Genomic DNA, 12,576 nt, shown 5'->3' on the forward strand with positions numbered 1-12,576 from the left:
GAGGTGAGTTTAACTAGTGCCAATTCATGTGCATATTATTCTGTATTCAGGCCTATACATGGCTAATTGCCAAGGCTACACTGTACATGAAAAGACCAACAAAAAAAAAGACCAAACTACCAAAATGTATTTTCACAATTTCTATCTTCCTTATTTGGTGTACTGACTAGACATTGAACAAACATATTAATCTGTATTTCAGTATCTAAATAGGCTAAAGTTTTTTGTAGGGGGGGGCTTCGTGATAAGGCAGTATTACAGCAGGTACAACCAGAAGCATATAACTTGTGGGGGCATAGAGCATATCATTGAAACATTGTGCAACATATATGTGCATCATGTTTGTTTTCTTACAATCAAATATGAGCAGCAGTATCCCACTGGTCTGTGTATTAGTTAGGTGCTGCTGACCTTTCCTGATGGAGAGATTTGAATAAAGCAAACCTGAGAAACACCTGGAGGCTACATTAGTTCAGTATATAATACTGGTTCAATATGTAATGTTTCTTTCCCCATAAAATGGTAAACATTAATCAATCAATCAATCTTTCTATTGTTTAATAGTGCAGTATCACCATGCAACACATTAATCAATCAATCAAACCTGGGTAAGTTCTATTGTTTAAGGGGTGAACCTAGTGGTATCGGAAAAAAAAAAGTAACCCCAAAATATGACCTGAAATTAAAATCCATCACCTTTATAGTATCCGTTTAGATACTTTTAGTCAAGTCAACTTTATCTATATAAATTAAGTTGATTTGACTAAAAGTATCTAAACGGATACTATAAAGGTGATGGATTTTAATTTCAGGTCATATTTTGGGGGTAAATTTTTTTTTTTAAATCAAATAAAAATAAAATCCTCAACAGTGCCTTACATGTAATGGAAGGGCATTCCAAAGATAGGGTGCCACTGAAAGCAAACACTCTGATTTTTCTTGCCAGATGGAACGACTAAGAGAACAAAGTGTGTTGGTGTGTATGGGCTAATGAAGCTAAGATAAATAATGCAGTGCAAGGCCATTTAAGGAATTCTGAACATATTGAAGACTTTGAGTTGCGCAATCAGGAAGACCCATAAAATAGGGTATTGCAATAATAAAGTCTTAATGTAAATCAGATTTCTAGGCCAAGTATACTTGCATATACAAAGAATTTGGTCTCTGCATGTATCCCATCCATAAATTAGTGAACACACAGAGCACACAGTAAACACAGTGAGGTGAAGCACACACTAACCCGGAGCAGTGAGCTGCCTTGCTACAGTGGCACTCAGGGAGCAGTGAGGGGTTAGGTACCTTGCTCAAGGGCACTACAGTCGTTCCAACTGGTCGGGGATCGAACCGGCAACCCTCCGGTTACAAGCTCAAAGCCCTAACCAGTAGGCCACAACTCCCCACTGTCTTGAAGATACAAATGCTTAAACTAATGTTTTAGCATTATGAATCTAATTTTGCTTATGACAAAATGCTGTACTGGTGATAGCCTTGATGTGAGACTGAAATGTTAGATGAGAGTCAAAAAGGACAAATATTTTTGAAAGTTGGAATTTCAGTGACACATCCATCATTATTGACACACAAAATTGATAGACAATTGTCTATATTTGGCTAGTCTCACAACTAATAATTGTTTTGTTAGCATTTAACGTTCATAACCATTTAAAGTTCATAACCATGAATTTCTAAGAATGTCAACTTCTTACATTTAGAATTACTCAGAATACCTAGACATCATATTGGCTTTAAATGGTATTGCAAATGAAACAAATAGTCTGGTATATCCTGTCAGTTTTATTGAAAATTACAACTTGAGCGATATAAGCAATATAAACAACATTGCTGTGACTCAAGACTAAAAATGCCACAACACAAAAATGTTTTAGAACATAATGTCAGTACACTTTCCTCAAAATAACATGTTGCTCTCATGTGAATGGTGAATCTCTGTCCCTTCAGCTCTTCTTGGTAGTGCCTTTTCCTAGATGTCATGGCTAAAAGTGAGAGTCTGAGCATAAAATTGTAGACATTTCTTAAATAAATTAATAATAAATACCTTAAAGTGAGGCACATGTAAACTAAATATGGTTTAAGGACAATCTCAGTTAGCTAATTATGATATAACAACCCAATTTGAGAGGAATAGGCTCACATCAGCACAAGAAATATTGCTTCATAATGGCTATGTCCCCTTAAAAGTCATTAATTTGACAACAGTCTCTGGTTACTGAACAGATAACCTACCTAAAATAAGGTCAATATCAGTTTATACAGTGTAATAAAATGCTAAGTATAGTTACATGCAAACATCAGAACACAGTAGGCTGTCTTAACACGTTGAACCTTGACCCGCATAACAGAACAGTGTGTTCTGAATATCCAAATGCTCTTTCCATTAGCTGACCTATCTGTAGTCGATTAGTACGGATCCATGGCGTTTTTCAGCTTTTCCAGATGATGGAGATGCTGGTGTAGACGTTACAGGGATCAAAGACACACTGTACAGACTGGTGACGAAGGTCTCCCATCCTCGGCGAAAAGCCCTATCGACTGCCTGCAAAGGACAAATGATTATCAGTGTTAATCAGATTGTTTGTAAAATGAACATCATCATCAACAGTCCTACATGTAAATCTGTATGCTACCGCTGTTTTGGTCCTGTTTACATTTCCCTTGGTAACATGTAAATCAGACTAAAGCAAAACTGTGTAATTCAGTTGGGTGAGTGTTAGATCATCATGAGCCTGGACAACACAGGTCAGAGTCTTTAGATTATTACAGCACATAGAAAATGCAACTCAAAAAAGATTGCCTCATTGTCTCATAGGCTTCAGCTGGCCAACACCCCTTTTCAAAACACTCTTGACTCAAGGTCAACTAACAGGAGTTGTGTGGAATTAATGACACTCTTATCCCCCACCTCACTTTTCCTCAACCCCACCCTGCCCTGTGCTACCTGTCTATCCATGTGTATACACAGTAAACAGTCTTATCACACCCTCAGAAACAAGGGCGAGGAAAGTGGGATGAATGGAATTTGTGGTGTGAGAAAAAAAACTAGAGGAAACTGAGGAATCTTTTGCAATATTGAGACGATTCTTAAAGCAACACTATGGAGTTTTTCAACCTTCATAATATATTTCCAAAACTGTTCAACAACCTTAATGCATATTTGTGGGTTAGTCACTTGGCAGGCCCTACTGCATAGAGGCAGGTATTCTGGATTATAACTGGATATAGATGCCCTGTTCATACAAACCTTTTCATATCTCTACATTGTCATGGCTATAGATCAAGAAAAGTCGTCAGAGGGCAACCATACAAGTCCGATGTGCCCTCTGAACCATAGCTCTGAACGCACTAATGATGTGTCCCAATGATGCAGACCTATCTGATATTAGGGAACCATGACAATGTCCTGCCAACTAGAACTCAACAACTCATCAGGACTTTATCCTCCCCACAAATTCCTCGTCATAAATCGATTACGTAACCCTGTGCTGCTGTTAATCTGTAACTGCTATGTGCTATCCTGGATAAGACTGCATGTAATGCACAATCTAAGGCAAACAAAAAAGAATTCAAGGTTGAATGAATATCAAAGTATCATGCTTAGATTATTCTGTTTTAACTGAAAACACAGTGTAGACCAATTGTATTCTCAGTATTTACCATTTTCCAAAATTAAAAATGTGAAGCTCGATTTGAAAATTAAAACGCAAAATTAAATGTTAGCTTGGAGGAAAACAATTGAACTACAATAAATTATATGGGATTAGATCTCTCTGTCATTTTGTTATCAGTGAAATGTACTTAGTCCGTTTTATTGTAAACCTTACCTTACGGTAGAGCTTCAGTGTGCTTCTTTTAGCGACCTTTATCTGCTCGCCATTATTTTCTCTCTGGTTCTCCTTTGCCTTCATCTTCCCTTTTACTCCAGTCTCACAGTTCTGTCCCCGTAGGAGGGCATGGTCATCGGCCTCCTCCCTGATATGGAAGTGAACTATGACGGGCTCAGGCTCCTGGACTGCTGGAAGTCCCTCTGTCTGGGTTTCAGATGATGGGTCGCACTCGGGGGTTGTATTGGAGTCTGTGCCAAGGCTCTGGTTGTTCTTCTGGTTCTTCTTCTCTGAGGAGCTTTTGTCTGCTTTGGCTTTCCTGGAGCTTCGTCTGCTCCATCGACTCGGTTTTCTTCGCAGGAGAGTGGTTGTCCCATCATCTTCCATCATGCCTTGGTTGAAGTCGAAAACACCAGGCTCCTTTTTCATTCGATTCTGTTCACATGACTTCTCAAGCATCCCAACTCCTGTGGTCATTCCTTGTTGTTGTGTTGTCTCTGGTGTGGCCCCATCACACTGTTCAACCTCTGTCTCCTCTAGGCGTCCGTAGAATCCACTTGCCTTGTCAAGAAATGAGGGGGATGAAGAAATGTTGGTCTTCTTTGATTTGTTGCCAGTCATGGTGTCTTCTTTGTCTTAGATACATTAAAGAAAAATATAAAAACATGATAAGTTCCTTTGAGCAGAATGTTTGCAACATATATTGTCATCATTAATTAATGACTTAAACACATTAAACTCACAGCTTTAGTAAGTACTCAATCAGATGTACTATTAAACATACTGTACATTATACCTTTCAAACGTGTTTTAGCTAAAGATAAGTATGACCGTGAATTATTAAAAGAATGAAGAACATTTATGAAGACATCATTTACCTGATGTGTCGTCCTCTGGTCCTGGTGTGACTGTGGTCTTTCCTGAGTCTGTGCTGTCACCTTAACTCTTGTGTGCACGCACACGCGCATACACCCTGCCATAAAAGTGTGTGTCTGAACGTGTCGTGTCTCCCCTCTCCGATAAGCCAAAGCCTCTGTGTTGTTATCATGACCACAAGAATTTTCCTTATCTTTCAATTCAGAGAAGCATTTATCTGTGATTTCTTTTGCCCAAACAAAATATATACATATACATATATACACAGAAGTGATGAGCCATGTCTGTTCCCATGTTTGAACGATACTTTTTGAAATTTTTCCTGAGTGTCACTAAGTTTCATTCACACAGTTCTACCTCACTCAAACCACAAATGCAGTTAAAATTCTGTTTAAATGTAATAAAATGCAGAGCACTAAAAGCTAGGGTGACCCAGAGTGACGAGGGTTTTTCAGAATCAGAATAATTATTTACTACAAACTAAAGAACAGTCAGGTACAAAGGCCAAGGGGTGTCATATTAGTACATTTTTTTTTTTTTTGAGAGTGCCCCAAACTAGTTTTGATAGCAATCAAGAACACTGCGAGAAGGTCCTCCTGTTGTTAGAAAACACATATAATATGGTGGCTGTGTAAAGTTAAAAAAAGATAATAAAAAAACATAGGACCCTGATACACTTTGTTCAAACAAAAATGTATTTAGAGTTATGCCCATGTATTTTACAAAATAAAGACATTATACTGTACACATTACATTATTCTTATACATTATGTTCTACTTTAAGGCAAAGGAAGGCAAAAATGACAAACATGACGATGAAATGGTGCAGAATCGGTAGAATCCACAGCCTAGTGCTGCCAGACTGCATCTTAGCTCTGGCTTCAGCGGAGTTACAGTCATGCAACTCAATAAAGATGTCAAGCTCCAGCTTCCTGGCTGGCCAATCAGCTAGTTTAGAAGTATAGACGGTAACCGTGTAATGACCCATATCAATAACATGAAAATAGAAAAAAAAGAAGATCAAGGCTCATTCAAAATACCCCGAATCCAGATTACCCCCAATGGGGTATATCTAGACATCAATGTAACAGGAGTTTGGAATTGCTTACTATACAAACAGCACAGTAAAACAACATGTGCTGATTAACACTGTACAAGTACTTCCAGTTTACTTTCCACATACCTACAAAATACCTAGACTTTTTTTTATGGCTTACACAATAGCAACACGCTACAAACATATACATTCACAAGCAAAACATTCAGACTTAAATATATATGTCTATAGTTTTCCATAATAAATAATGTCCCATGAACCATTAGTCTTGCATTTTACAGTATTGACACAGAATGGAGCAGGGTTGATTTCCAAGACAGAAACCAAAGTTATATAGACAATGCTTAAATTATAGTTTTGGATCCAATTGGATTCCAATTTCCAGGAACAGGACTTAAAGGTTGTATCAGCGATTTCAGGCCCCGAAAAAGGCCCAAACATAAATGATCACATTCATCTAATCGATCCGCTAGCTGTCTGCCCCATAAGCAGGCCGTCAAAAAAAAATGCATCTCTGTAGGCAGCCTAGGCTCCGAGATCTGTACACAAAAACAATTGCTTCCAAAAAGGGTTGGCAACCCGCTCAAAGGCAAAATAAAGTGTTTCATCCAATAACCGACGAGATGCGCGTTTAGGAGAGTATTAATTGCACAGGAGGGAGGGGGAGGAAGTAGCGAGCTAGCTCTCTATTTTATTTGAACATCAACAGAAGTGACGTATCCCCGCTTTCGCTGATACAACCTTTAACTATGATTTTGAGGGGAATGCCTCTGTATTAGTGACATTTTCTTATATGCATCTGCAACTACAGGACTTGATAAAAACACTATAACCTGTTTGGCATAATAACATGCGAGTTCTTGTTCTTGTTCTTGTTCCCCAGCATGCATTCATGATCATTCCTCCTCCTTAGGGCTCACACTGGGCACGGTTCACTTGTACCGTGACGGAGTACGGTTCTCTCCCGTTCTTAGTCCGCACTCACACTGCATACTATCAAACTGTACCCAGGCACGGTCAAGCTGCTGTGCTCTAGAATCTTTGCATAGGCGCGTCCAGTCACAAGTCCAACCGTACCAGGTACGGTACGGAGCGATCACAGTGGTCAAACGAACCAAACTTTGGCGGTCAAACGTACTCGGGCACAGTACGGATAGCGTAGTGTGAGTACGCCTTAAGTGTTCCACCACGTGGCCATCTGCAGTAGTGGCTGGATGAGAGAGGGCAGGAATGTGATGGCACATGAAGAGCTACAGGAGCATTTTACACTTCCACATTAGGATCAGAGCCCAAACCCTGCTTCTGCAATGCATCTTCCCTCTTCATCTTTGGCTTTTCGGTGCGAGTATGCCACACCAGAATCTAAACACAAAATATTTATTTAGTGTCGTGACCATACTGAGGATATCAGAAGATTGTTTTAGAAACACATCAAATCTTAACACCAAGATTGTTAGTAGTGTCAAACATCAAAATCATGTCACTCCACAATTTAACGCTCCACAGCAGCAAAGAGGCCAATGAGATTCACCTTAGTGCACATATCTGCTTTTGGCTCGAGCTCCTCCATCGTAATTATTCCCTGCAGGAAGCTACTCTCCAGGAAGCCCATCTGAGCATCCCCATCAAACACGGCATCAGGATTGGTCAGAACAAGGTGCAAAGACACAGCAAAGCCAGCCATGTCAATTGGGAATGGACGATTGGGGCGCCAGCCGGTGTGAAAGCGGATGACCTTTCCACCATCCACTACCGGACTCTCGAAGCGCATTCCGCCCACTAAGCCGACGGGCCAGACGGACACACCTTGAGTGTACCGCATCTGAAGAGCAAAGCAAAATAGACACACACACACACACAGACAGACAGACAGACAGACAGACAATGAGGGAAAGAGTGTTTGTACAGTTAGTTTTTTTTTAAATAATATTTTAAACATAAACTTAAAATGATTGACAAACATCCAAATAATGTACATGCAAGTAATTATATTTCAATTTCTTACTTTCAAATAACAATAGGCCTACATTTAAGGTTATGTGGTGGTAAAAGTACTTATGCATTATAACTGTATGCTTTGCAGGAGAGTAGCAGAAGAAGCCATTCCAGTGGCCTTATTTGTCCTTTGTTCCTATTTGGCAGTAATTCATTTGAGGGCAGCTATGGTTTACAGTACAGGAGAATTTTCACATGTTTACATGCCTTACTGTGCTGTAACATTCTGGTAATGAAATCTGTGTATTCTACCCGTAGATTTCATATCAAAGTCAGCCTTCTCACCACTGTCACATCTTTGGCACCTGGTCCCCTCAAAGCAATGACAACAAACACACTACTGGCTTACACATCTGGCATCAAGTAAAATCAAGGTTCACCTCTTCAAACAACTTCAGACTGTATGTGTTGTCATCGTCCGCAAAGTACACCACTGCGTTCTCCACAGCAGCTCCGTGCTGCCCCCTGCTGGCCGAGCCCATCTCCCTGAGCCAGCGCAGGCCCTCGTTCCTCTGCTCTGCACCACGTGGCTTCAGCCAGCTGGGGTCACCCTCCTGAAGCTTCCTGTCCTTGGGGGTGAGGATGTGGAGCTGTGTGTAGGTCAGGCCAGACTCGGCGAGCAGGTTGCGCACCAGCGCCGTGGGCTGGTCCGCGTCCTCCACCACGACCCAGTGGAGCTGAGGCACGTGCAGGAATGTCTGTGAGAGGCGCATCAGCTCCGCCTTCTGCACCAACCTGACAGGTTGACAGGGACAAAAGAGGCAGAGCATTTGGTGACACGTAAAACTGATAGCTTCCGAATCCGTAAACTTACAAATTACAACTGCACACATCAGGGGGGTATTCCCAATACATGGTTTAAGTGGCAGACCTGGGTGAGATGTTTCAGAATAAGTGATAAACCTCCCAATAGAGGGGTCCTACAGCTTCATTCTTCTAGCAGAACAAAACCATAGGGATAAGAGGTTCACCACGTACTCGGAGTTGGGCCTTAGTTACCCAGGTTATCACTAAACCAAGTACTTCGAATACCCAGCTGGGGGAGCTGGAAACATCAGTTGAAACTGATGGTTTCCTGTGGTTCCAACTGTGTGTTACTACTGTCTGAACGTCTTTTGTAATCTAATAGGAACTGTTTCAACAGCAGTGGGAATATTTTGCCCTCTTACCCGCTTAGTTGAGTTGACCATAACGGCAAAAGTCAAATACAAATGCAAAATGTTAACAGTGAAGTGATTCAACAAATACCATTTAAAAAACGTTACCTGGCATAAGTGGGCGTTATGACATAAATGGTGGGAAGATGGGTCTTCTTGGGAGCTTTAGTAGTGTCAGATCTCTTCACCTCTTCTTGCAATTTTTGCAAATCGCCCCGCAATCGCGAAATTGTTCTATCTTTAATAATGTCATGTTCTGTGCAGTCGCAGCGTTGGCCTGAAATAGATTTGGGCAGCACAGCACTCACATTAATACTACACGATCGACGAATCCTGACAGATGACAATGATTTGCATTTTAAAATAATAGATAATACAATTACAAAGTACTGTCAGTTGTAAGTTATCACAATGAATTAAAGCATGTTGATTTAGGACTGTCCTGCTTTACCTAGTTGCATCAAGGCATAGACAAGCCCCAGCAAAGAGACCATGAAGTAAAGCACAAACACGGTCTTCAGCTTCAGCTTCAGCCTCATCTTCAAAGCCGTCTAACCTACGAGAACATTCGGAACAAAAAAGCAATTGCGTGTTAGCCCCCAGGTCAAGAACCTAGTTAAATAACCAGGATAATAAATTAGCCAGCTAATTGCAGATAGCCAACAGTGATCATAGACCGTCAAGACATTTTGTCAATCTCAGCTTACCTGTGTGATAAAGTCAGATGAAACTGCGTCAGTAAATCATATTTTCCATTTATTCGATAAGATCGCTCACACCACAGGAATATTTTACTAATTGCAAATAAGATAGCCAAAAGTCATTCATTTATATTACGTAAAGTTACAAACATTTTGTCTACCAACAACTTCCGCTATTGTGGTGCACCAACGTAGTATCCCGTCTTATCATTTTGGCTACCTACATTGGTTCCGCTGTGAGGGGTCTGCCGTTATGGGTTAACGGGGTCCACATGCATACCGAATGCATTATGCATGGGCAGCAAAGTCATGAGCAGGGTTGGAGATGTCAAAACCCATTTAAGTTCACATCTTGAGGGAATAAACTTTCAGAAAATATCTGGTTTAGGTGGTTGAGTCAGTTTTCCCTAAATGCCACAGCCCAAAAGGTATTATCATACACCCAATTAACTATACCCAATGTGTTAAGCATGGGCAGCATACTAATGAGGAGGGTGGGACATGTCTCATATGATGTTAGATCACATCCTGAGGGTATAAGCTTTCAAAAGATATATGGTTTATATAGTTAAATCAGTTTTTTCCTTCACGGTACAGACCAAAATGTATTTTGTACACTTTCTCACCTAAATCCATAAAATCCCATTCATTTCAATGGGAAATGTAGCCTACTTAAGAGGCTGTAGAAATCTTCAGTTGTGAGTCTGGAAAGTCCATCACACATTTTTGTCATATGGGGGCATAGACAAACAAAATAAAACAGGTTGTTTGGCTTGGTGCCCTTTTATGGCACCGACTTCTCCGCTTTATGTAAGCAATGGGCAATTTCATCTCTCATATCTCTTCAAATCTGTATTTTTCCATCAGAAAGTGGTCTACCAGGTACAGTGGGAATGAGTTCATTTCTTGTTAACATGATTTTTCCCCATGACATCAAACCAACTGTGAAACATAGACACCAATGCCTCACATTTCCCACTAAGCTTGGTTTTCAAATATACTGTAGCCTACCTTTTGCCATTCTTTTTTCTAGATTTCCCCCCAAAATATAAATCCATTATTCTCCCTGACCAGGAGCATCTTGTGACATCAAACCAACTGTGCAACATAGACATGTTCCACTCATGCCACAAGGCCTTGGCCTGGGAATACCCATACAAACCTTTTTTGGGATTTGGGATTTGCTAACTCTCAATCTAGAAGGAACTGGTGTCAGTGAGGCTAACAAGGTCTGGTATACACAATTTTAAAGCTGTTTAAAGAACATGACATTATTTAAAGATAGAACAATTTCCTGATTGAAGGGCGATTTGCACATATTGCAAGTAGAGGTGAAGAGATCTGACACTACTAAAGCTACCAGTTGAACCCACCACTTCATACCAACTGTGCAACATATATTAACATGAAAATTATTAATCTCTAAAGTGCTTAACTCTGGATTTATAGCTTGACATAAATCCCTATGTATCATAGGGTCTGGTGTAGTTCATTTGTCGAAGATCCCATGACACCAAACTCTGTAGAAGCTAATTACAGTGAATGAAAATGCACTGTACTGTTCTTCCAAGTCTTCTTATTACAGTGCATGAAAATGCACTGTACTGTTCTTCCTAGGCTTCTTATTCTTAGCTTTACTATTCTTCTTCTAACGCAGTTAATGCAGCTTCAACCGTTTAACGTAGAAACTTCATTCAAACTATGTTACATAGGTCTCACTTATGACATGTGGGCTTTGTATTTTTCATCTTTGTAACTTACTTTTTAAACTATTAATTAAAAACTACTCAAAACTTAACATTGGGCTGATGACATCACAATGGGCTAATTAACTTGATTTGCACCTGTATCAACTTCCAGCTGCTCAACTAAGCCCCATCAAAGAGCCAGTTAAACTGATTGATTGATTGATTAAACTATTAATTAAAAACTATTACTATCACAGCAATTAGAACCTTGTGCCAGGTGGCCAGGCCACCTGCATCAACTGTCAGTTTCTCAGGCTTTAAGCATACAGTCTCATTCTCTTAAGACTACACATCCTGTTCAACTGTTTCAACTGTTCAGTCATTCAGACTATATTAAACCTCATCTACCTAGCAAATAATTTAACCATTTAAACTATCCACCTATATTAAACCTCATCTACCTAGTGTCGTGGAAAAAATCACTAACTTTTAATTATAACTTAGCACTCTGAACAAAAACCAGCGGAGAACGGTCTGAGATGAGAAGTGGCCGCTTGTGGCCTTTTATTCACAAGTCCTGCTGGGTACAGCTCTGAATGCACAGAGACTGTCGCCAGGCAGGAGTTGCGAATGATAGATGTCCTCTGCAGCGGAGACTCCACGACCCAGGCCTTGGGGAGAAGGTGTGCACGTTCTGAGGATTTTCCTCTTGGGGAAAAGTTTTTGTATGTGGTCAAAAACACCTCCTATTTTACTTATGGCCAACCCTGGCCCGGTGTCTGCCCCATACAAAATTGGCAGACCCTTTTTCATCCAATCAATGTATATTCAATAAATCATATAGGTGGATGAGCTGCCACAAAAAATTATTAAATAATCCCCATTAGGCCTGTGTCACGTTCGCGCACGTGCATGACATCCTGCCCCAGCTTCTGCCTGGCCACCTGGCTGCACATGAACTCTTCATGAACTTTACTACATATATCTCTCGGCTGCTGCCTGGCAACACATGACATCTTCAAAAAAAAATCTGCCACACTAGCAAATAATTTAACCATTTAAACGATCCACCTATTTAACTGATCAGTCATTCCAACTATATTAAACCTCATCTACAGCGGGGGCCCAAGAGCCATAATGGGTAAAAGGACCACCTTTGCAACCTTATTGTTGCAAAACATATCAATGGAACTGGTTACAGAGAAAGCATCCAGCAAGCAGTATTGAGCCATTATCTCAAAAAAGACTTGGTGCAGTTGTTAC

General features: G+C 40.3%; 2 protein-coding genes across 2 annotated transcripts; both read right to left on the minus strand.

Moving 5' to 3' along the window:
* Positions 1-1,776: 1,776 nt before the first annotated feature.
* Positions 1,777-4,990, minus strand: sb:cb1058 (uncharacterized protein LOC394209 homolog). The gene is made up of 3 exons (XM_048236716.1): positions 4,718-4,990; positions 3,840-4,474; positions 1,777-2,554 (listed from the first exon to the last, which is right to left on the minus strand). The coding sequence occupies exons 2-3, from the start codon at positions 4,458-4,460 to the stop codon at positions 2,405-2,407; spliced, it is 771 nt and encodes a 256-aa protein (XP_048092673.1). The 5' UTR covers positions 4,461-4,474; positions 4,718-4,990; the 3' UTR covers positions 1,777-2,404.
* A 1,409-nt stretch (positions 4,991-6,399) lies between these two features.
* Positions 6,400-9,833, minus strand: b3gat3 (beta-1,3-glucuronyltransferase 3 (glucuronosyltransferase I)). The gene is made up of 6 exons (XM_048236718.1): positions 9,632-9,833; positions 9,376-9,480; positions 9,033-9,201; positions 8,148-8,502; positions 7,304-7,594; positions 6,400-7,134 (listed from the first exon to the last, which is right to left on the minus strand). Exons 2-6 carry the CDS (start codon positions 9,461-9,463, stop codon positions 7,036-7,038), a joined length of 1,002 nt encoding a protein of 333 aa, XP_048092675.1. The 5' UTR covers positions 9,464-9,480; positions 9,632-9,833; the 3' UTR covers positions 6,400-7,035.
* Between the last annotated feature and the right edge of the window lie 2,743 nt (positions 9,834-12,576).

Source organism: Alosa alosa, chromosome 24 (assembly GCF_017589495.1).
Source record: "Alosa alosa isolate M-15738 ecotype Scorff River chromosome 24, AALO_Geno_1.1, whole genome shotgun sequence".
NCBI lineage: Eukaryota > Metazoa > Chordata > Actinopteri > Clupeiformes > Clupeidae > Alosa > Alosa alosa.

What these genes read in the sequence shown, in the direction of transcription:
- sb:cb1058 (XM_048236716.1), bottom strand. Translation starts at nt 4,460, where the DNA reads ATGACTGGCAACAAATCAAAGAAGACCAACATTTCTTCATCCCCCTCA. An exon ending in CACTGAAGCTCTACCGTAAG is followed by an intron (nt 2,555 to 3,839) that starts GTAAGGTTTACA and finishes TGTCCTTTGCAG; the next exon opens with GCAGTCGATAGGGCTTTTCG.
- b3gat3 (XM_048236718.1), bottom strand. Translation starts at nt 9,463, where the DNA reads ATGAGGCTGAAGCTGAAGCTGAAGACCGTGTTTGTGCTTTACTTCATG. An exon ending in ATAACGCCCACTTATGCCAG is followed by an intron (nt 8,503 to 9,032) that starts GTAACGTTTTTT and finishes TCAACCTGTCAG; the next exon opens with GTTGGTGCAGAAGGCGGAGC. An exon ending in AAGCAGATATGTGCACTAAG is followed by an intron (nt 7,135 to 7,303) that starts GTGAATCTCATT and finishes TTTTGTGTTTAG; the next exon opens with ATTCTGGTGTGGCATACTCG.